Below are 23,093 nucleotides of genomic sequence, written 5' to 3' on the forward strand. Positions count from 1 at the left end.
AGAAAAAAGGTGACATAGTCATCTACTACTGTTTTGTCTTTTATGTTGGTCTGTTTCTTAGAGGTTGCTGCAGGCTGAAAGCAGAGTTACACCCAACATTAAGAACAAGATATTGGGGAAATGCCTTTCAGTTTTAACACTTTAACTGATACAAGCCAACAAGGGAAAGGTTATTTGTACCAGAAGGTAAAGTGTTGGAAGTCAATTGTTAAGAGATGTGTAACTTCATCCTTTTTCTTTTGGGTGGTTGGTCTGCATAGAAGCAGTCTGAAAGCTGATAAGGAAACCCTTCATTAGAAACCACTTTCTTCTGTGAGACAGTGTCCCTTTAAAGCCTTGTCTGCTATCAGGGTGACTGCTCCCATCATCAGGGACCTATAGCAATGCCACAGAACAGACACTGTTCCTGAAATTGTAAGTGAAAGCGGAAGAAAGCACAACTCGAAGGCACAGGAAGGAGCAGCACCCTAAAGGAGAGACCCATTTACTGCCTGATACTTACAGCTGTCCTGTAGTCCGTTATTGATCTTGTTGAGGAACAGAGAGAGCGCTAATGCACATAGCACTTCTTATAGAATTCAGTAAGGACTCCTGTCCAACTAAGCTGAAATGGAAGAAAATGGAAACAGCAATTGCAGGTGGTGAATTAGTATTTCCTGATAATACTACATAGTGGCAAAGTGAGGCTTCATCTAACCTAGTGAAATATTGTGGCTCTCTGAAGTCTCCAGACTGAAACTACTGTCCTTAAGGAATCAAAAGGAATGAGCCTGTTCCAGAAGCACAAGCCCTTCAGAAGGAGCCACTTACCAACCCGCTTCTCCACAACCTTACACATCAGGGAAGGGGTGGAAAGAGGGGTAGCATGAGGACAGTAGATTTCAGGACAGCAGCTGTAATTTTATGAAGCTATTCTAGGTCTACATCCATGTAACAAGAATGGATGCTGGCCACAACCTGTCACATGTGGATGAATTTTAAAGAAGGTATTTTTTCAGATTTGAATGTTGCAAGCTGTTAAGGCATCTTCATATTCTGGTTTTGACCATTTTAGCACTGGTTTAGTCAGCCTTTGCCCATAAGGGTATGATAACAGGGTGTGTGTAAAACCTCCTTTCGTACTCTCCAGAGGGTCAATTTGCAAGAATGCAGGGAGCTACTGTTCACTAGGTGGGTGTTTTAATTCTCTCCCTTTCAGTGGTTTATAGTTTTCAACTACTGGTAACAAAGTAGTAAATAAAACGAAGCCTCTCTATTGCTAAGTTATTTTATTTCAAAACAGTTTGGCTTTCAGAATAAATTCACTGTAATTGGAGTTGCAGTCAGCAGGCAGTTGTGCAGTTAGCAACCTATATGTTGCAAAGTACCAAAAACAGGAAGGCATTTTTTTATTATTTACTAGAAGCAGGATTTCTCTGTTGGTGATCTTGATTCTGGAGACAAATTCTTACGAACTCAGTTCCTCAAGAAACTTTAATTGTTCTCATCTTCCTGAAAGCATTTTTAGGACGGAAAAATCCTGAAGAGAATTCAAGAGCTAGCTTTTAGAAGGAGGAAATGCTGACTTTTTACTTAGCCAGCTGTGGCAGGCTGTAGTATTCACATGATGTCTGCTTTCATTAGCACTGGTGAAACTTCACAACATTCATTTTTCAGCAGTGCACTTAATGTGCAGAGATGGCCTAGAGCTCTGAATTTGACTTTGAGATTCAAATGTCCCCAGTGCTGGGAAGTATTTAGTTACACAGGCATGAGCCTGGGTTTAGTTAGCTAGGATGTTAAATCTTGACTCAGGCTTTCCCAGGGGCATGGTGGGTGTTGCTGTGCAGGCTTCTCGAAACAATACAGTACTGAGATTTATTTAGTCCAGAGAAAGGGATGTGTAGGCAGGGACTTGAGAGCTGGGTAAAGTTTGCATGCTGCCGTGAGCAGTGCTAAGAAAGAATGTATGAGATGATGTATGTGAGTGACTTCTGCACTGACCTTCCAGATACTGTATTTGCTTTTTGTTCTTGCTGTATTAAAACCTGCTTAACCCAAGTCTAATGACTGAATTCGTTCTTTGAATTTATTCATTTTTTCCTTCCTTTTTCCTTTCATTTGGTGCTGCTTCCTCTCTCCTTTTCCTTCTTGACTCTGCATGGGCAGGCCCTTGCTCCTCCCCGTCCTCCTCTTCCCAAAGAGGAAAGCTTTGCATGGCGTCCTCCCACTGGCACTAAAGTGCCCAACCTGTTGCCAGTGCCCATCATGGACTGCGTGTACCTGAATGCACCCAAGCCTTATATGCAGCGTGCATCACCAAATGCCAGTGCATGGCGTTATTTCTCATCACCTACCCCCTATGGGGCCATCCCCAGTGGGAAGCAAGGCTTGCCAGCAGGGCATTCTCCCTCTTCAGGCCCCAAAGATGAGGTGCATGCTGGGCAGCCACTCTTGGAAAGTTGCTCCTTGTCAGATGCATCATCCATACAACGCAACCCTGACGGCGCAGATCCCAGTAGTAAGCCTGAAATGAATTCCAGTCATGAGACGAAGGCGGATAAAAAGGTCACCAAACTATATGTAGCTTGTTTATCTAACAGCACTTGCTCAGCCACGTCTGAAAATTCCACTGGCACCGCACATGACCCAGCAGCCAGCACCAGTTTGAGCGCTGAGCTCACTCAGGCACCAGCCACCAACATTATTTCCTCTGTAACAGATACTGGAAAGTCTCTTCCTGCTCCTCCTCCTCCTCCTCCTATTCCTCCCAGGCCATACTTTTACATTGTCCTCAGTAAAGACGCAGTTAGTTATGGTGCGGGCCAACCCTCCTGGACTCAGTCGTCACCTCCACAAGCTGTGAGGGACAGAGTGCTAGAGCCCCAGAGCACAGCTGCCACAGAGGACAGGATGAGAAAAGAGCCTTACCTTACTCAGCAGCGACAGCCACCGTACAAGGCAATGGGACGCAGCATGGTACATGTTTTCTCCATAACCTTTTCTTTCAGCCGTGCAGATGGTTCTTTAATTCATTACAATGTTTCCTTAATGCTTTATTCCCCTCCTACCTAATTTCTGAGCATTCATTGTGCCACCAGAGTCTCATGGTCTTCTACTTGATAATACTTAACAACCTATGCGCGCCCCCCCACAACGTTGATCTGTGTGTTTGTGTGTGTATGGTGATTGTAGGGGGTTGGGCTGGCAAGGATCTTTCTATTTTAGGGAGGTGTAAAAGCAGCAAACTCTGTAATGTGATGGTTAGTGTTTCTCAAGTGATGGTGAATGCAGAGCTGTTCTGTGGTTTGATTTAGCCTCACTGCACGGAACTGCAGTGGTGAGGGGAAGGAAGATTTTTGTGAAAAACCATGCGTGTTGATAGAGGCCAGGGCTACAAGACTGAAGAACTAGTCTCCCTAAGGAAAGAAAATCTGCTGGGGCTTCGTATCATTTTGGGTGCATCCTTGCATGACACTATATGGCTGCGTTAGACTCAAGTACCAATCTCCCCCGTTGCATAACAACACCTTGTTTCCTACAGGATGCCACTGCCACCACCACAGCTCAGCCTGGGGTTATAGTAGTCCCACTCCTCCAGGTTAATCCAGACAGACAGCAAGAAGGCAGCTCCAGCACTCCACCACCACCTCTGGTTCCTTTTGGGCAAGGCTCCGTATTCCCTGAGACTGGTTCTCCTGGCTCACCCTTGACTTTTCCGACTCTAGACGATTTCATTCCCCCACATCTCCAGAGGGGTTGCCACCATAACCAAGCACCCTCCACATCTGGCACATTACCCTCAGTTTACCCGAAACTGCCATTCTTCTCATCACCACCTTCACTTGTCCCTCCAGTCACGGGGGCTTTGTGCAGGGGCTTGAAGCCTGAAATCACTGGAGTCATCTCACATACAGTAAGCTTGCCAAGTACCCTCTTCGCCCTTTTCCTAAATTTGTATTCCCAGATTAAAATTACTTTCTCCTTGCAATACTAAACTTGAGAGAGGAGTGATGACTCACTCCCTGCCAGCAGCATGACAGCTGAAACCTTGTTTACGTCCTGTGCTAGTGCATGTGTGTTGCCTGCCTTGCGCAGCTTTGAACTTTCTATTGACTTCTTGCAACAGCATTTGACTGTCTCCCTTTGTGCCCATTCTGCTAGGTGATGCACACCTTAAGAGTCTTCACAGGATTTGCTCAGAATAATGAATTCTGTATAAACAGAATAGCTGCAACTAACTGATCTCTTCAGGCTCTTTTAATAGCATCCTTAATGTGTGTTTGAATAACATTTAAAGCAGCAACAGCAGATCAGTTAAAGGTTAGGGCTGGCTTTCTGTTCCACTTGGAGCCACAAAACCGTATGGTCTCCACACAAATCCCTGCTGAAATCAGTGTAAGATTGCTGCCAGTATCCAATGACCTACAAGCAATAATATCAGTTACTGAGCTGAGAGTCTTCCAAGTGTGTAGGTGCTATGGGATGGATTAGGGGGAGAGTGTCTCTTCAGTTTGGAATTGCTTGTCTTTGAAAACTTTAAAGAATTCAATCTGCAACAGTTTTAACTTGGAATTTACTGTGTTCTTCTTGGAGTAGGTTTTGTTTCTCTTTATGCTTATCACCTGTTTTTAAAAAGTCCCCAGGGACAAGGAGGAAAAGTAGCTCTCAGTTAAAGTTGCAGAGGAGGCAAAAAGTGCCTGACCCTACTTGTACTGGAAGTCTTACAGCCACTGTTTGTTTGTTTGTTTGTTTTTTGTTTGGGTTTTTTTTCATATGGTTGCTTGTAAGGACAAGAAGGGAAGTTCAGCAAAACCCCCCTCCTCTCATGATGATGCTTTCTCTGCCCTCTGGCTCTATAGGGATCTAGCAAACAGGCATATGGCAGAGAAAAAAAGAAAAAAACAACCAAGGGTGGTATTTTCAAAAGTTCTCAGCATTGGCCTTTCTGCTTCTCTTGAAATCAGTGGGGTTTTTATTGCAGAGAGTAATGAAAGTTTGGGGGGTTTGTTTTTTAATGGAGCCTATCTGCAGGCTCCAGAAAAATTCAGCAGGCATCCAAATCATAGAGGAGTAGTGGAAATTATGCTGTACCAGATTTTTCATGAGATGAGAGTTTTGAAACATTTTTGGGCATGCTCACTTCAGGCATGTAGTCACAGTGCTGTTTTCCACAAAGATGTAAATGGTCTTCACCCCCTTTGGGGACTTAGATGGGACTGCTGAGCCTACCCTGATCTGACATCCCTCTTCTCTGAGGGTTCTTTATATTTTAGTTATCAAAGTGAAGCTCAAACCCAACTTTCTCATACTTCTCCCTGACTCCCACTCCTTTGCCCAAATTGCATTGTTTGGAATATTATCACAGCCAGCAAAGTGGGGCTGGGTCTCTCTCTTAGGGACATCTGTTTCTGAGGACCATTGATTCCCTTCTGTCCTCATGAAATGTCTATGGCCTGATCAGATGCTGCTTGGAGCAAGATCACCTCCATCCAGCAGAACAGGATTATTCTTCCCTATTTCCCCTCTAGGTTGGAGAGACTGTAGGTGCTTGTTCTGTTGGTGGCCAATTCTCACTATGATTTATCTCTGAGCTCTGGTGCCAGGCCTCACTCTGGCCCCTGTTCAGCCACCTGTCTGATACTGTAAGTTCTTTCCCCTGATGCTGGTGGGTATGAAGGGCACTGAGTTGTACTTGGCCAGAAAAGCCAGGAGTAGGGATTCTTGTGTAGCAATAAGAATATTACACAGAAGTGCATGTTCAGAGTTTTTTTAATAGTGATGAAAATCCCCCTGAATGCTCAGCTCCATTTTACAGATCAGCAGCCTGCAGCATTTCAGTTGGACAGTGGAGTAGCAGGAGTGCAGAAATCTGGTACGCTGTTCCATACTCTCTTTGGATGCTCATTCCACATTAATGGTAATTGTGTGTCCAAATTCCTTAAGAAGCTTTGAAAAATCTCAGCCTAAACTGGCACACGCAGCCTTAGTCATCGTCCCTGCTTTATCTTTTTCCCTTAGTACCAACAAAAGCCTGGTATGCCTGGACTGAGATTTTTCAAAGACTAACTAGTTTTTAAAGTCTCTCTGCTGACACAGCCTGTATTTCTACAAAACAACCGGAGCTGTGGTGATACCAAAGGTGGGTTTGAAACAAGCAAATAATGCAGCTGGATGCTTTAGGAGAACAAGAGCAGCTTGCTATATGTGCTCCAGCTGCAAAGCCACATTGAGTATCTTCCTTGCTAGAGTCCCACCTTTTACCCGCTGTCAGTTTTGGGGTTTTTTTTCTATTTCATTATTTTAACCAGGTAGGTGTCACACTGTCTCCTGAGTGATGGTGCTAACCTTATTCCTCGGACCTTTCTTATGAGACCAGCTGCAGTAATAACATTTCACTCCAGAATTGCATGAGTTTTGCATGTCTGACTTCTTGCTATGAAAGGAATGATTTTAAAACAAATGTTTGTGTGTGTATGTACCAGAGGAAAGATGTCTGTGTCTTCCACCCCAACCTGATTTGCTCATTTCTGGCACCCTGTGTTTGCTCCAGAGAGCCTGCCAGATTAATTTAGTGCCTCCTTTTGGGGTTGGAGTTATGAAACCCAACACCAAATAATTATAGTACTGCCTTAGCAAACTAATTGCATTAACAACGAGCAGGGTACATACAAGGAGCAGGGTAACACTCATGCTTATGCCTTGTTTACTAAAATTTGCTGTGATTATGCTTCTCATTCAGCTTAAAATGTTGGGGTTTTTTTTTCCCCACATTTTCCCAGTGTAGCAGCCTTCTGCATGCTGCTAATGATGTGTTGCTCTCCTTTTCAGGACCCAGGTCCTGTGCTAAATGAAGTGCCCCAGCCTGGCACTGGCACGGACTATCCAACCTCCTTCACTTCAATCAACAAGTCTTCCTCTGCCTATCCTTCTACCACAATCGTCAATCCCACTATTGTCCTCTTGCAGCACAATCGAGGTAAGGAGACTTGCATATAGGTATTTGTGACTCAAACTGAGCAACCTGTTATGCTTACAAGGAACTGGGGAATGTGTGCGCCGTGGGCAATTAAGTCCAGACTACTAAGAGCTAACAAAGCTGCTTCCAGAAAGTTGTAGTGACTGGAGCATACAACAGGCAAGTAAGAGGTTAGAGGCATGGGACAATGCCTACTTTTTCTAATTAAAACCTGTGGATCAGAAGCTACTCTGATGTTGAGGGAGAGGCTTGTAACTGGTCTATGGACATATGAGTAAGTTATCACAGGGTAACAGCTTATCTCCCATCAGGTGTCCTGTCATAGTGGAAAAGGGTGTATGTTCGCATCTATCTGTCAGTAGACGCAAGGTAGCTTGAGGTGGGTTCTCCCTCACTGGAAAAGGGGATATGTTACTTCTCAGCTACTGCAGCATGAAAGCAGCCATATTTTCAGTTACTGCAGGAGAGATTTGACCTCTGGGTTCCCAGCAGAATTTACCCAATAGTAAATAATCTGTTTGCCCATAAGTTTGGAGTTGGCAATTTGTTCCTCTATCCATAACTGGATTAACTCAGACTCATACTGCAGTAGTCCTTGAGCTCTGGGTTTGCATATGAACAAAACCACCTTGTTTGAGCACTCCCATGTTTACTAATCTAAGCCTTTCTCTGCCTCACAGCAGCTCCCTCTGAATGGACAGTTGCATCTCTTTACATCTGGTATTAGAGGGAAACTTTGCTTCTCTTTTTTAGTTCTCCTGATGGCTGGCATTACCCCAGCCTCCCAGCTCATTGTGCATCGCTAAAGACTGTAGCTTATAAAGGGCCACACAGATGCAGTCCAATTTGCCTTGGTTTCCAGTGGATTTAGGAAACTCCAGGACAAGCAGATTCTAATCTACAATGCTGTGTCTTACATTTTGCAAAGAAAAAAAATAATCAGAAAATATGGGCAAGGCCTGCACTCCTCATATTGTAGTTACTCTAATTACAGGTGTGCATTGGTGGGCTCCTTTCCAGCCCCTCATGCATTTTTTTTTCAGTGCATTTTTAAAACAGACTGCAGTCTTTGATCCTGAAGGTAGTGTCCTCACTGTAGCGCAGCTGATTATAGGGGTAATGAGTGGGTTATCTCTTCCTTTTTGCCAGCATCTGAAGCAGCTTTGCTTGTGTGCTTCTGAATGGGGGTGTCTGGATTCCTCAGCTGCTTCAAGAGGAGAAAATACTGTTTGAGGCAGCCTTTCTTTATCTCAAAGTCTTTTGTTGACTTTCTTGAGGTGGGATACTCTTTTGGTTGGTTTTCGCATTAAACCTGGAGCATTTCAGTGTGTACTACACAAGGATATTTTGTCTCTGTAGATTTTAAGAGCACAAGAGAAAAATCTATATAATATGATGATACACACACAGAGGCTCTGAGACAACTGATGTCAAATTGTTCTGTTTATTAATAACCTTCACAGTTTACAATTTGTCCTGTCTGAATGTCTTGCCTCTGACCATTAGCACTCATGATACTGTATCCTGATAGATTGAAGAGCCTTCTCTCATCACATTTTTGTTGACTATGGTGTAGATTATGGCCTGATAAGCAACTTAATCAAGTCTGTGAAGTATCTCATTCTAATGCGTGTTTTTCAGTCTTTAGTCAAACTTGTAATTTGCAAGAATCATATTGAACTGGTTTGACGAGGCATGTTAGTCATGAATCTGTATTGACTGACATTGCATGTGTCATACTATTTATTAGTAAAATCCCATATAAGTCATTACAGTGGGGTTTTTTTTCTGGCATTATGGTCAACTTGACAGTTGTCCCAGCCATCACACTGATGCTTTTTGAAGGTTGTCACAACATTTGCTTTATTCCTTGTCCTGTGGAGTTTCCTTTGTATTCCAAGACATACTGAAGATGAATGTTAATGGTCCAATGAGCTGCTTTCTCCATAACTGCTCTCTTTAGAGCAGAAAACTGCTTCAGTACAATTTATATGAACGTGCTAATTTTTAAGCATCTGACCTCAGTTGTTGCCATTCAGCATCGTCCTTAGTTACTGTTGAAGTGGAAAGTATTTCTCCATCAGGTGGTAGGATATCAGACTCCCCCCCCCAAATGCAGAATGGAAATTGTAATCAGATGTGTCATCTTTTCTGCCCTCTTATTAGCAGTTCCACTGTGCCTATTTCATAAAAGAACAAGATCATTGCTAGGTTTCTGTTTATTCTTCAGGTACCTCAAAACCTATTTTTGAGTCTCTGAGACTTTCTGTTAATTCTTTTGCTTCCGTTGTCATTTTCTTTCACTTCCCAGCATATGTTACCTACTCATAGGTATAAATTTTCTTAGTTTCCTATCTTTTTATGTGTTGAGGGTTTCTTAGAGTTCCTTCTGCTTCCATTCCTATCTAGGCTTTATCCCAGCATAGCATTAAGATTTCTTTTTGCTAACTTAGTGTTTTTAAATGGTTCTCAGATCTTAGTTATCTATTACATTTCCGTCCTGGCTGATGTGATTTGTATTTGTTTCATCTTTATGGACCTTATCTGTTCAAAACTGGTTTGGTCTCATGGCCTATAACAAATTGTTACTAGGCTATGATCCACCTTCCCCTGAATGGTTAATTATGTTTTGTGCTGAAATCAGTTCCTTCATGTCAAGATGAGGTTTAATATAAATTCCTCTTGGGTGCTATGAAATACCCTCTGAATTAGAAATTTCAAATTTTAATGCTGGCAGTCTGAGACCTTTAGTAGTTTAGTTAGCCTTCCAGATTGGTAATGTGACTTTCTCCTTCCTCAGTGGATTATTGATTGCTTTTTAAGGAGCTGGTTATCTTATTCTCTGGAGTGACTGTTCTAGCAGACATCACCTACTGTCCTATTTTATGCTTTATCTGCTAGTTCATTGACTGTAAGCATGTAAGACGCTTTGATTTGGAACTGTCAGAGACTTAGAAACAGATAATGGATTTGAAGCACTCAGAAACTACACTATATCCTTTTTTTTTTGTCTGCTTGATCTTACTCAGTAAGTCATGATGAGAGATCTCAATTTTTTCTACTGGATTTCAGTAATACCAACTGAATAAGATTTATGCTTATAAAAAAGTAATTTCAGATCATCTTGTTCATTCCTACCACCAAGGTAAGAATTTCTTCCCATCATATCTGCTGGTGTCTTGATTAATTTTCTTTTTGACACCTTTATTATGCACTAAGCATGTACTCAAATATTTGTTTCCTCTTCCCCTTTTGTTATTGGTTTCAGGTCTTAGTCTCCTTCAGTGCTCCCTGCTCTGGGAACTCTGAAGGCATCTGTAATCACTCTTTCACTGTTGCCAGCAGTTCTATTCCTCTGCTCAACCCTTTCTCTGAGAAGCCTACAAGTTTTTGGCCTTTGCTTACAGTCCCAGAACACGAGATCAAGGGTGAAAGCCTCAGTTAGCTGGTGTGTGCCTGGGGCTACAAGCTGGCTCTGGTCAGGCAGGAGAGTGAAATAGCGGATACCTCCTGCTCCTTCCACTTCTGTTCATCAGCTGCTCTCTTTTCTACTCAGAGACGTAAGTGAAAAGGAAACCTCCTCTTCATGTAAAAAGTACATTTTTTTTTTCACGAAAAGTCTATTCATCTCTGATATTCTCTCCCCTGTCAAAGAAGAGATAGGAAAGAGCTCTCAAGCATTGACTTTTTAAACCACAATGTTTTTGTCAGGAGACCTTAGTGATTGAACACAATTCTCCTCAGTGAAGGTAACGGCTGAAGCTGAGACCATCCTCAGTCGCATCTTTTCTCCTTTCTCATAATACAGCAGCCTACTCCTGATGGCCCGCTTAGAAGAATGCTGCAGCAGGTGGTTCACCATCTACTTTTCAGGTTCAGATTGCTAACCCTTCCTTTTAGCCATTGCACGTAGGGGCTTGTTTCATATGTTGGCAGCTATCACGTGAGCATAATGCACATGAGCAGCTTGCCATCAGTGAAGTGCTGGGGTTAAAGAATAAAGTTAATAGGTATTGGTGAGGGAGCTGCACTTAGTGAGGAGAAATATCAGTCTCCCTGGCAGAGATGATCCACTTAGTACAAGTATCTAGTGCAGATGGGTTCTGCTAGCAAACAGTATACACCTGGAGGATTGTTACCTACTGCAGACTTGCTTGATAAGTGTCCCACGACATCCCAAAGCGCAGTTATTTCCTGGGCAGGCATTGCATGGCATGGTTTATTATGAATATATAACAAGTGTGATTAATATATTAAAGTTTTGAAATGTTTGCATTAACAATATGAGCTTTCAGGAGTGTTTGTATTTTGTATGTAAGTAAAATAGTTTATTCTTTTCAAATGGCTTTCATGCTTTAAATGGAAGGATTAATTGCTAGGGCATAGAAAGAGCAGAGAACAGAGAGCTAAGAATTCATGGTTTATTCCCAGCCATGATGTGGGCAAGTAATTTGGGCATCCCTTTAGAAAGCAGCTATGAGCATCAGCTCTAGGGTGCTCAAACACACCGGAAGATACCACAAATGTCCCAGTCTGGGTGCTCAGTAATGAAAGGCCCTAAACCAAGGGGACCATTCTGAGAATTGAAGCCTTAACCAAGCTGTGTCTATGCACAAATCACTGAATCTGTGGCTGGCTAGTATGTGATGAGACTCAGCAAGCACCAACGACTTGATCCTTTCCTATATCCCTTTGAAATGCTACAGCATTATTGTCTCAAGATGTACTTCATGCTAATGGTAACAGAGTTAGTTGTCAAGTTGTTTGACTCTGTTAGTCTTTACTGTTTTTCAAATTGTCTCCTGTCCAACTTTTTTCATTCTCTGATGTTAAGAAAAAAACAAAAAAATTAACAAAATGCTCTTTGCAAATGTATTGGTCACTGCATCATGAGATTTATATTATTCCACAAGGCTGCTGCGTGGAGAAGGGACTGTGGGCCGTAACTTTGGCAGGGTATTTGAAAACAGATTCTCTCCAGCAGCTGCTGCCGTTCTGTCTACAGTGTATTTCTTGCCTGTCATAAATGCAGCACCAGAGCACTTGCTGTTTATGTCTCACCCATTTGTTCTGTATTTCTTGTTTTGTTATTTCCTTTACCACAGAACAGCAAAAAAGGCTTAGTAGCCTGGCAGGTATGATGTGAAAGGTCTGCTACCCCCCAGCTGCTGCCTCTGGAGCAAAGCTGCTGCTTTGTTAGCTTGAGGAGTACCTTTAGCAAACACACTTCCCAGGACCAGCAAAGGAATTAGTATAAATACTTGTTCTGGCTTAGTCCAGGTCACTGAATGTTTGATTTCAGTCTTTCCTCCAAATGCTACCTGTGTGGCCACATGTTAATATACCGAAACCCTAAATTACTCACCTGTTCCTCCCAAGTCGTAAGATTTACATACATTTGATTGTCCTAACTCACTTTTGGGGCTGCCTTTTGAGCCTTTAGGTTTACTCCTTTTGGGCATATTCTCAAGTTTCTCTACACAGACATTAGATTTAGTCTTGCTTGGGGCGAGAGGAGAGGAAAGAGAAATAGAAATCAGTATTCACATGACTCTAAGAGCAGAAGTATTTGTGCCAGATGTCAAGAAATAGATGATAAAATAGTAGCGTGCAAGTATGCTCGTGTGCTGCCACCCTTCTGTCCCTGGGCAGCTCTCTGCTCTTGCAAAGGGTGTGAGAGTCTCTCCTTGAAAGAAGAGCAAGTTGTTTTACTGGTCATCTTTCACTCCCCAAATAGAAGTAGCTCAGTCTGCAGTGGGTGTTCTAGGAACATGCACTATGCACCACTTACCCATATTATTATTCTTTGGTTATGGCCATGGTGGGGTAAATGGAAAGGTGGGAGAAGAGAGTCACAGAGAGTGCCTAAGCACTTTAAATAGCACAAATAGAAACACAGGGAAGCCAATATCATGTGCTCTTGCTCTGCTGCATGGGCCTGGGGCTAGCAGAGTGTGTCTAATGAGGACAGCGTCTGCCAGTGAGGCTGCTGCTGACCTGGTCGGACTTCATCCACCAGGTTCCTTCTGCTGTGATACCAGCCTGTCCCTCCTCTCTGCTGCCACGCTGCTGAGGTGACAGGCTGCATAACAGCTTACACCTCATTAGGCACCACTCAGCTGTGAGTTTAACGCTTGCCTGCAAGTCTGGACAGAGGTTTCCTGTTGGTTTTTTTTCTCTTTTGCAAGGTGTTTCCCTGCATTATCAGGAACTCATTTGTTTTCTGAACTAGAGATAGCCACAGAGCAGTTTCTGACAGCCTGAGTGATCCTAGGTCTGGGAGAATGAAGTGTGTTGTGGCACAGCTGGGTCTGTACCTGCTCTCAGTGTACCAAAATGACCATACAAAGCTGCTGGCTGCCACCTCTCCCCTGCTTTTTATGTCCTATTGGTCACAACAGTAAAGCTGTCTTGCTGTGCAACCCCATATATTGCTTCTGCTCTTGCAAAAGGATGGCTCAGGTGCCATGGAGTGTGCTGACTGGTGCAGTCAGGTTATTTGGGTGATTAGGCACCAGATTTGGCCCTCTGATTTTTAAATACCTCAAAGCCTGGTATATACCTCCATAAACTCTTTTGAAATCATTGGAGCTGCATGGCAAATAAGTTTAGCCATTATTCTCCAAGTTGTAGGGTATTGTTGGAAATCTGTGGTGAAAGATGTGGGCTTGAGTTCCTCCCTCTGCAAAGACACCTGTGCAGCAGGTGTCTGTGCTTGCAGCATCAGCTGAGCAGCCAAACTGGAGCAGCAGCTAAGCTGGTCCTCTTGGTTGAGTCTTGTGACATAGGAGGGAGGGAGGGCGGGCTTGCCCTAATACAACTTGTGCTGTCAGACAGGCCTTTCCTGTCTCCAGGGTTGTCAGTCCAGCACCTTCAACCAGTTCTAAGTGCACTCCAAAAACTATTTTTGAAGACTCCTTCAAAATATGTTTAACTGGCTGGTAGATTTCCCCCCCAGCTATGCCATGCTAGATAGCTCCCAAACCTTCATGTTATGTGAATTCATGGTTGGGAGGTGGCTGGCACAGGCCAGATGGTGGGTTTTATTTTTGCTAAATCATCAAAATAAAAATTTTGCTTAGATCATGGCAGTGGCACTGGGAAATCAGATTGTGATACATTTACCCTGTTGTTTATGTCTATATTGGGTATTTTGAATATTATCATCATCATTTCAGATGGGGTTTACCTGGCAAATAGCCAACCACTTTTGTAGTGCAGGGAGCTAGGGAATCAAAGAGAAATACTATATTTACCAGTCCTGTTAGAGAAGGACTTTGTAACCTTCTCTGGCATTGAATTCTCTAGCCTGCAGAAAATAATGACTTTTCTAGACCAGATGCTCAGGACTTGTAATATCAGCAGTGACAATGATAAGTAATGGAGGAAAGTGGTGACCTTTCCTAAAGTTTGCATCCTGTCCACATTCCCATCTACATCCAAAACCCCGCTTCCTTTTGGTCTTCAAGGTCATGGAAGAATGGTCTAGTTTCAGTTGCTCTTTCTGTGCTCTGTTCCTAGAGGCATAGTAAGGCGTTTAGTAATAGAAATGGACCAAGTACTTCCTACAAAATGGAGAGCCCTGTACACAAGGGACATGGAAGGACCAAAAGATAGTGCACACACATTCACAGGGAGAGGAAATAGGATGAAAATGCTAAACAAGGATTTAATAGATGCTTTGCCCCATCTTGCACATTTATAAACATTATTTCATTTTTTCTTAAAGAGGAGGAAGACTTAAAGTTTGATGATAATTTCAAACCAACCACTCAAACACAAATCCTTCATGTACTGAGTTTAGCAGGGCAGAATTGTGTTTGCTCAAGGTACCAACAGACCAATGCTTTGTTATGCACGAGCCTTTCCTCTGCTAATTGCCCCTTTCAGATTTCTGCACATTTAATGGCTTTGGGCAGTATGGTGATGTGCATGTGAATAAACATCTCTCTATCTCTCTCTTTTCAATGCATGCAGTGAAGTAAAAGGGATAGGACTTGGCAAAGTCTTGATGAGGCAGACTGTAAAATCACAGATATTTCCACTCCAGAAAATCCACATAGAAAAAGTCCTTGTCAGAGCCTAAGAGTTGCTGTGCTGCAGCTCTCCAGAGCACAGTAGAGCTTCAGAGCAACCTGAGCTCCCTTGGTTCCTTGGCCAGTGGTGGGGGTCGTTCCTGCTGCTACGTGTGGGTGTCAGTTGGGCAGTGTCAAGGAATTGCAGGTGGAAGTGAGGCATTCTGGAGCAATTAGTTGTTTCCCCCCAATCTTTACTCAGACTCATGTGCAAGAGGAATCATATGTATGGTTAAACAACAGTGGAATTTGTTGCTTACAAACTCCGGTTAGGGCACAGAGATGAATTGGAAGCATCATATACTGACTATAAGGAATGGGTTTGTCTGACAGGTGAGTGCAAGCTGTTAAAAAGCAGTGCCCCACTACCACGTAGAATGCTCCATTAGATTGAAATCACTAGCAGAAAAAGATGTCTAGGAGAGTGTATCACTGATGCTTTTTGATGAAGAATGAGATTGCAGAGTCACTAATTAGTTAAAAAGACACAAAACCCCAACCCCCAAACAGTCCTTGAAACCAAAATTTTCCATTGTCTTATGTGACAACTGAAACTGTCATGAGATGTGTGAAGGTAGCTACCTGAGAGGTGCTAGCCTGCTTCAAATATTTTCTTTGTAGATTTCCTTCAGTCCAGATGCTAACCACAGCTAGCAGTGACACAGTCTGTCTCATCAACTACTTGCTAGGATTTTTGCCTTAAAAGAGTGGAATATGGTGATGTGGTGAAATTCTGGGATGAGATAAGAATACCCCATTGTCTTTTCCAGATTCAGTACCAGACAGACTAGTTTCTGATAAAGTTGATTCAGCGCCCATACGGGACAAGCTGGTTCAGGAGACAGTGCCAAGTGAGAAGAGGGCAATGGAGGAGAAGAGAAGCATTGTCAAGAGCCCTCAGCACATGGCTGATACCTCCGTCGATGACATTGGCATTCCGCTGAGGGTAAGACAACACTGAGCATGTGGTCAGTGCACAAAACGTGGGCCAGATTCTGCCTACCTTAGGACTCAGGGAATTCACTAAAGCTCCAGAAACTGCAGAGATTTAAGGGAAGATAGAATTCTAGTTCCAATGTGTTTTATTATGAACACTTCCATTTGCTATCAATGACCTGTTTCAGCTGCCTCGGGGAAAAAAAATTCAAGTTCATGTATCTTTTCATCATATTTGAAAATACTGTTTTCTGCTCTTCTGTTTCATTCACAGCTAGCAGCTAAGTGAGAGTTTTGTCTCATTTTAGCTATCTTAAAGGCAGATATCTCTTTTATACAGCATGTTTAATTTCATTTGGTGTTCAGGGGAAATTATCATGAAACGAATTATTAACCTATTCTTACAACTAGTGTCTGGAGTGACTTGAACATTAAGTGTTTCTAACTGTCAATTGAATACTTAGGAAATTGGTACGTATGACTAAAAATAGGTAAGGTTTCTACTTTTAGATGTCAAATCACATTAATGTGCAAAACCTTTCACACAGTTCTACACAGGTTACAACCTACCGCTGCAAAGCTTGTATGTTATTAGTAACTTGAGTGAAGCCTGTAGCTTTCTTACATAGGAGATTATATATCTGAGTGAAATCGCTCATATTTCAAAGTATTAATTCCATATAGCAGAGTGTAAACCCTTTTCAGTATTGCTGGAAGATTCATGAGAACTTTGGAAGGCTGGTAGAATTCATGGCTGTGATTATTATATGTGTGTATTTATTTTTCCAACAGAATACAGACAGATCAAAGGACTGGTACAAGACGATGTTCAAACAGATCCACAAGCTAAATAGAGGTACTGTAACACAGATGGTTTTTATTTATTTTAAACAACCACCTTGATAACATTTTGTTTCATTAATGTGAAGAGTTGTACTGCTTGTTATATAGAAGTGTTTTATGTTAACTAGTGTTTGCTGTGCACCGTAGAACTCAAAGTATTTGAAATGTCTGAAGTTAAAGGTAAGAACAGTGAAGTCCAAAGAAAAGTCTGTTTGAGATCAGAAAGCCATTAATAATTCCATATTTAGAGAATAGATCCCTGAACTTCAGTTTTAGCAGCTAACCCCACCCGTACACACTTTCAGAGGACAGTAGGTTATCACTAAAACTGCTCTGTGTGCAAGAGAAAACTTTACACTGTAAAGCTTTAGTACCTGTGTAACAAAGCTTGATTTGAAGCTCACTGAAACCAGTGGAAACGTCCAGAATCTGAACTCTGCTATTTTCAAAACCTCAAATTTTCTCGTTTCAAAACCTAAAATTCTGGTGAGTACTTGCAAACTTTGTAGTGATGCACTCTTAGGGGATCCCCTACTCTGGGGCACGTCCGTGCCTGGCTGCTGATGCATTCGCATTCGTTCTTCTGTGTGAGAAATGGCTGCAATAACATTTGCAAACTGAACGTTCTGAACAGCCTGATGTGCAGGCAGGTGCAATTCAGATCTGTGCTTATATAATAAAACATAGAGCATGCAAAACTGGAGCTTTATTTGCTGCTGCAGGTGCTGTCATGATGAGCTTTATGCATAGATAGATGCTGTGTTGTATTGGATGGAATGAGTTGAACTGTTTCCTAATCCCAGTGCTCCTAACAGAGGTTCTTCAGCCTGGCCAGAGCCCATGCTTCAGAAGGAAGAGAATTAGTTCAGTCTCCTCAGTTTCCAGGATCTTTTGCAGGGCCCAGACATGCAAGGCAGCAATGAGCAGAGATGGCTCTAGGTTGTGTCATGCTAGAACATCAGCACGAGAGGGATCGTTCTGCAGTCAACTTGTATGGATTCTTGTCTTGCCCTTCTTCCCCTTTAAATCTGTGCTCTCTGTTCTTTTTTTTTTTGCAAATCATGTTCCTCTCCTTAGACACTCCTGAAGAAAATCCTTATTGCCCTACCTACATATTTCCTGAACTTCCTGAAATCCAGCAAAAAACTGAAGGTACCAGAAGTTTAGTCAGAGTATCTGTTGTCTTGTGCTTTGAGTTAACTGTACTACAGCATCCTAATAGTAACTAGATTCAGGTTCTAGATTTTCATTACCCATGTGTTACACTGGCTGGAAATTCAGTTATGCCCAGTATACCTTCTTGTGTGATGCATAAAATAACTAAATCTTTGCTAATCCATTAATCTTTTTTTAAAGTATGATGCCATTTACTCTAGCATTATTAAAGTAGGCAATAAAATCATATGGTGATAGGAAATTGGGGGATGAAGCAGAACCTCCACTTCACTGTGGATAGTCTCAAAATCCACTGCTTTTCTCTGCTGCAGAAGACAATCCTTATTCTCCTACATACCAGTTTCCTGCGTCTACTCCTAGTCCTATCTCTGAAGGTAATAATAAAGGACTATATGTATTTTTCTGCACAAATGCTACCTTATCCATTTATTTTCTTCCTGGAGTTTTTTCTAGTTGCTGAGCATTATGCTGCCTCATAATGATTTGCTGCACTCTAAGTATTGCCTTGACTGTATGATGCCTTTTTGGCTTTGCAGTGCTCCTCTGGCTTTGTTAACTAGTATTTGACTAATGCTACGGACTTGGGGTTTGCTTGGTTTTATGCGCTTATCAGTTGTATTTAGCCATGTGTGTGCAGTGATTATTTAATATGCCTAGAATGCTGACTTACATGTAAAATGTGGTTTAACTGAGATTTCTCCTACCCCCCTTTCAGATCAATACATTCCTTTAATTATTTACTTCTGGTTTTGAATATTAACACAGTATTAGGGCCAGACCCAAAATGCCACTGAAGTCTATTGGTAAAAAGGCTGCTTGCTTCAGTGGGTTTTGGATTAGTCCCTCAATGTAGTCTTTTAAAATAAATATAACCTGGTAACATAGGTTCAGGGCTGGCCTTAGGCGCACATGGCATATCTAGGCAAGGACAGAGTTTGACAGTCTCATCAGCACATCTTGCAGCTTGAAATAACACTGTCTTTACCTTATCCTCTTCATGTGCTCAGCAGATTCCTTTAAACTTCATGTACAAACCAGAATCCTTTGCAGTCATGTTTCAGGGATGGTGAAAGAGCATCTATTGCAGTGATAATCATGTAACTGTGTGCATATGCATGAAAACACTTATGTATGAGAAACACTGGAATCCACTGCACATGCTGGACATACAGACATTTCCTGATTGGGAAGCTGCTGTTGGTGACAGCCTTGTTGACTTGGTGCTTTGGTGTCACTTCAGATCCTGCAATTTAGGAACTTGCCTACTTAGCCTGTGCCTCAAGCCAACCCTAGTGAGACTATTAATTAACCATTTCATTCAATGTTTACATTAAATGTCTGGTAGGTACTGTGTAAGAAGAAAGCATACAATATGGGTTGTAGCTGATATGCTCAAAGATGACTAGGAGATGTAAGGTGCATTTCACTGTTAAAATGAATGTGGACTAGTGTCATACAGATATCTAAGATACTTGCTCATTTCTTGGTGAAACCTGTAGGTGAAGAGTCCTGTCTTGCAAATCATAATGCAGTGTAAATTATTTTCTATTGGCAGAAAGGTATGTGGGTATGGGTGAGAGAGAAACAGTGTCTCGGTAACTAATTGATAAAGGAGTTTTACAGAGATTCAGTTTTCTTGTTCATAATTAAGTTTGAAAATCCATTTTGCTCTTGTCTGAACTAACGTAGTTTGCAAGACCAATGATGATAATGTAGTAAGAGTCTGGTTTCCCATAAATGTCCCCTATGTGCTTAGAAATGTGCATATGAAGGTAATTTGCTGGTTTAGGTAGTTGAAATTTTGTTGGACCAAACAACTTGCTTTTTATTCTCAATGTATTGGGAAATGTTTCTCTAATATTTGCTTGGATTCTTTCCTTGATATTGGATGATGTAGATGGATTGGAGTGCATGCTTCATGTTTAGAAAACTTTTTGAAGTTACATACTCCATAGCAAAGTGTTTGTACAGAGATGGTTTGAAGTCTCGGTTTCATGCAATCAATGTCAGTTTTTTGCTTTGTAGAATCTCCTAGAAACATCAAGATTTGGGCTCCCTTCTAAAATACCTTTAGAGTCTCTAGAAACATAGAGAATATGGGCAACCCATGAAAAAAAACCCTGCAGATTCTCTAGGAACTACAGGGGAACAGCATCTTCTTGCTAAAGGAATCAGATTGTGAAATTACAAACTGGTAATACCCTGCTCCATTAAGGAGGGGCCCACAGATAGAATGCAGCTCTGAGAGCCAGGAGATCTTGTTTTAATGCTCATCTCTAATTTACTCTTTAATTCTTATCAAGTCATTCCAGATTTCTGTGTTTCAGTATTCCTTGCTGTAAAAAGGGAAGAAATGTAGACACCCTTCTTCATAAGATACTGAGAGACAAAACATACCTGTTCTCCTTATTATTGTAGATATTAGAATATTAGCAATTGGAAAAGAACACTTATCTGAAGTGATTTTTTTATTGTATAGTTTTCCTGTCTGAATGATGAGCTATATTGAATATTGCTATTTCTCTTCAAGTAAGTAAATCAATTTTTTCATTGAACGCCAGCACTAAATAAGACTGAGAGAGGTGAATGGCTGTGAAGATAGTTTTAGACATTTGTTTTGACATCTGTATTTGTAGGGACCGAGAGTTTTGTGATTTGCCAAGTATTTTGCTGTCTGAATAAACCCAACTTTTATATAGGAATACCAGTCAATTTTGTCACCAATTCAGTGTAATAACATCAAATAAATAAATATTTGGTTCTGTCGTTTAGGTTTCCGATATGGGAATTTGCCTGAAAATTTATGGGAATCAGCCTGAAAATTGGCCTTTGCTATTTTTTAATCTGAAGGCTAGGATAAGCACACCAGAGTCAATAACCATCTGTTTGGAACTTAAACCTTCTAATTCATTCACCAAGAGAACTCAGCAGAGAGGCTATAAAAGTTAAGAGTTCTCTGGGCCTTCCTTAAAGGCTTGATTAAGGCTTGAGTGCAATTTCAGGTCAGCTGTGTTAGCCAGATTGTTTTTTCCAGCAGATGAGATTGGCTGTAGCAGCTGATTGATGTCCTCCTTGAGAGGAGATCTGGAAATTGTTTCAATCTGTTGATCGGCATCACTAAATTCACGTAACACTTTTTTTGTATGTTCTTTTCCTATCTAGCTTATTCTAGCTTAATCTATTTTGGTTTTGTGTCTTTTTATCTCTGTCATTTTTAGTGATTTCTTTGCAGAGGTATTAGTAAAACCTTTGCTGACAGTTCTCTTTGCAGTCACTGCATTGTACTTTCCTGCATTTTGGCTTGAAAGTCCTGTAGATGTCTCATAGATACATCCCTGCAAGTTTGAACCCTCAGCAGCAGAGAAAAGTGATGGGCCTGTGGGTCCAGTTTCCAGGTCTGATCCCAGCTCTCCCTGCTACTACCTGCAATTCATTGAGGATTCATTCCAAAGCCTGTTGAAGATGGTGGAAAGATACTGCTAGGTTTTTGATCAAGTCAGAGTCTCTCTGGCTATCACCTGTAGAGTGGGGGGTGGTAATGCTACCATCCTTGCACCTTCTTTTTGGGCACATCTGCCTTGCACACTACAATACCATGTTATCTTTGAATAAGGCCATATATGGTTTCACGGCCCAAGGCAGCATCTGTGTCCTGGGAACAAGATTGCTGTGCTGATGCAGTGTAACACTTTCAGTGTCAGAGTTCTCTCTCTGACACTGGTTCAGCTTGGGGGCCAGACCACATCACTCAGTTACACTGATGCCATTGCTAGCTCTTTTAGAGCTGCTTGAATATCTCTATTGCATTCTATAGACATGTCTTTCCTATTTAAAGAGTAAGCTCACGAGAACAAGGACAGTCTCTTGGTGTAAGGATACATGTGTGTCTTGTGCCAGGAATGTTATCTGTGCTTAAAAGATGATCTGAGTTAGTGAACATACTTCAGCTTGGTGTGCAAGTTAATACAAGGAAGATGTCCCAGTAGTTATCATATGTGATTGGGAGCAGGACTCCTCAGCTCTATTACTGTATCTAGCACCTAATGAGTTATTTTAGGCATATACTACAGCTTTTAGATCCTCTATTTTTCTTTCAGCTTTTGATAAAATGGATCTAATAACTCTTACTGTAGAGGAGTTTTGTGATAAAAAGTGATTGTTTTCTGAAGTGCTTTGAGAGCCTGGAGAAAGGTATTAGTGTAAGTAGTACATTAATATTTATATCTAATCTGGGAATTATATTTAAATGCAATTTGAACCTCATTGGGATTTTCTTCTCCAGGATCCTCTCCCTGTGGTAAGTATTGGGCATATCACTCAAATTACGGCCAATATATTAGTAGAAGAAATGAAAAGAGTCTCTGGTGCTGCTTCTTTGGGGCTTTTTCAGCTCACTTGCAAAATGCTTTTGTCTTTCAGATGAAGATTCTGATTCATACTCTCCTCATTATTCCTATTCTGAGGACAGTAAGTAATTCACATTTCTTGTGTAATCTGTCAAACAGAAAGGGCATGTAAAGCATGCATTTATTTGCCTCCTATCCAGTTCACTAGTATTCCTGTATTTGACTTATCCTACAGGCAGAACCCAGCTTTCAGTTCCCCGCTCCAAGAGTGAGATGGACAATATTGATTCAGAGAAGGTTGTTAAGAGGTCTGCCACTTTGCCACTACCAAACCGTACTTCATCGCTGAAATCAAGCCCAGAAAGGTGACCTGAACTAAGACGTATTTGGATCAGTACTGGAAGAATCTCTGAAAGCTGTGAATGCGAAGGGAAAAAAGGTGGAAGCTTTAGGTCCACAACTCCAGTTAAACTTTTGGGGGGAAGTGGACATGTAGTTTTGACTCTGACTCTTCTACTAGGCAGCAGTGAACTCCTTTACTGTCACAGCCCAGTCCCCCATTTTGTCTGTCTTTTTTTTACCAGTCATCACACAGTCCGTTGCATAGTTTCCTGCCTGGGTGAGGAGTGTTTCCCTGGGTGTCATGCCTATACAGTGCTCACCACAGAGGCACAGTGAAAGCTCTTGGCTCAGTGTGATACTCTAAAGGCACCTCAGAATACAAGCAAGTAGCAATAATTGTGGAGAAGCAAAACCTGG

At 41.8% G+C, this 23,093-nt stretch overlaps 1 protein-coding gene across 50 annotated transcripts in view; it reads left to right on the top strand.

Annotated features, from left to right (window-relative positions):
• The window catches only part of SORBS1 (sorbin and SH3 domain containing 1), a 179,322-nt gene that overhangs the window by 116,248 nt on the left and 39,981 nt on the right, over positions 1–23,093 (top strand). For 29 of the 50 annotated variants that reach the window (XM_069796383.1, XM_069796384.1, XM_069796385.1 and 26 more), the window contains 10 exons: positions 2,149–2,958; positions 3,524–3,895; positions 6,811–6,958; positions 12,064–12,093; positions 15,804–15,979; positions 16,762–16,825; positions 17,890–17,964; positions 18,300–18,362; positions 22,408–22,455; positions 22,570–22,699. In XM_069796383.1, the coding sequence (XP_069652484.1) occupies positions 2,149–2,958; positions 3,524–3,895; positions 6,811–6,958; positions 12,064–12,093; positions 15,804–15,979; positions 16,762–16,825; positions 17,890–17,964; positions 18,300–18,362; positions 22,408–22,455; positions 22,570–22,699 (1,916 nt within the window). The remainder of the gene's footprint in view (positions 1–2,148; positions 2,959–3,523; positions 3,896–6,810; positions 6,959–12,063; positions 12,094–15,803; positions 15,980–16,761; positions 16,826–17,889; positions 17,965–18,299; positions 18,363–22,407; positions 22,456–22,569; positions 22,700–23,093) is intronic. The other 21 variants (XM_069796423.1, XM_069796424.1, XM_069796414.1 and 18 more) reach the window with 11 other exon arrangements.

This window comes from Haliaeetus albicilla, chromosome 11, assembly GCF_947461875.1.
Source record: "Haliaeetus albicilla chromosome 11, bHalAlb1.1, whole genome shotgun sequence".
Classification (NCBI taxonomy): Eukaryota; Metazoa; Chordata; class Aves; order Accipitriformes; family Accipitridae; genus Haliaeetus; species Haliaeetus albicilla.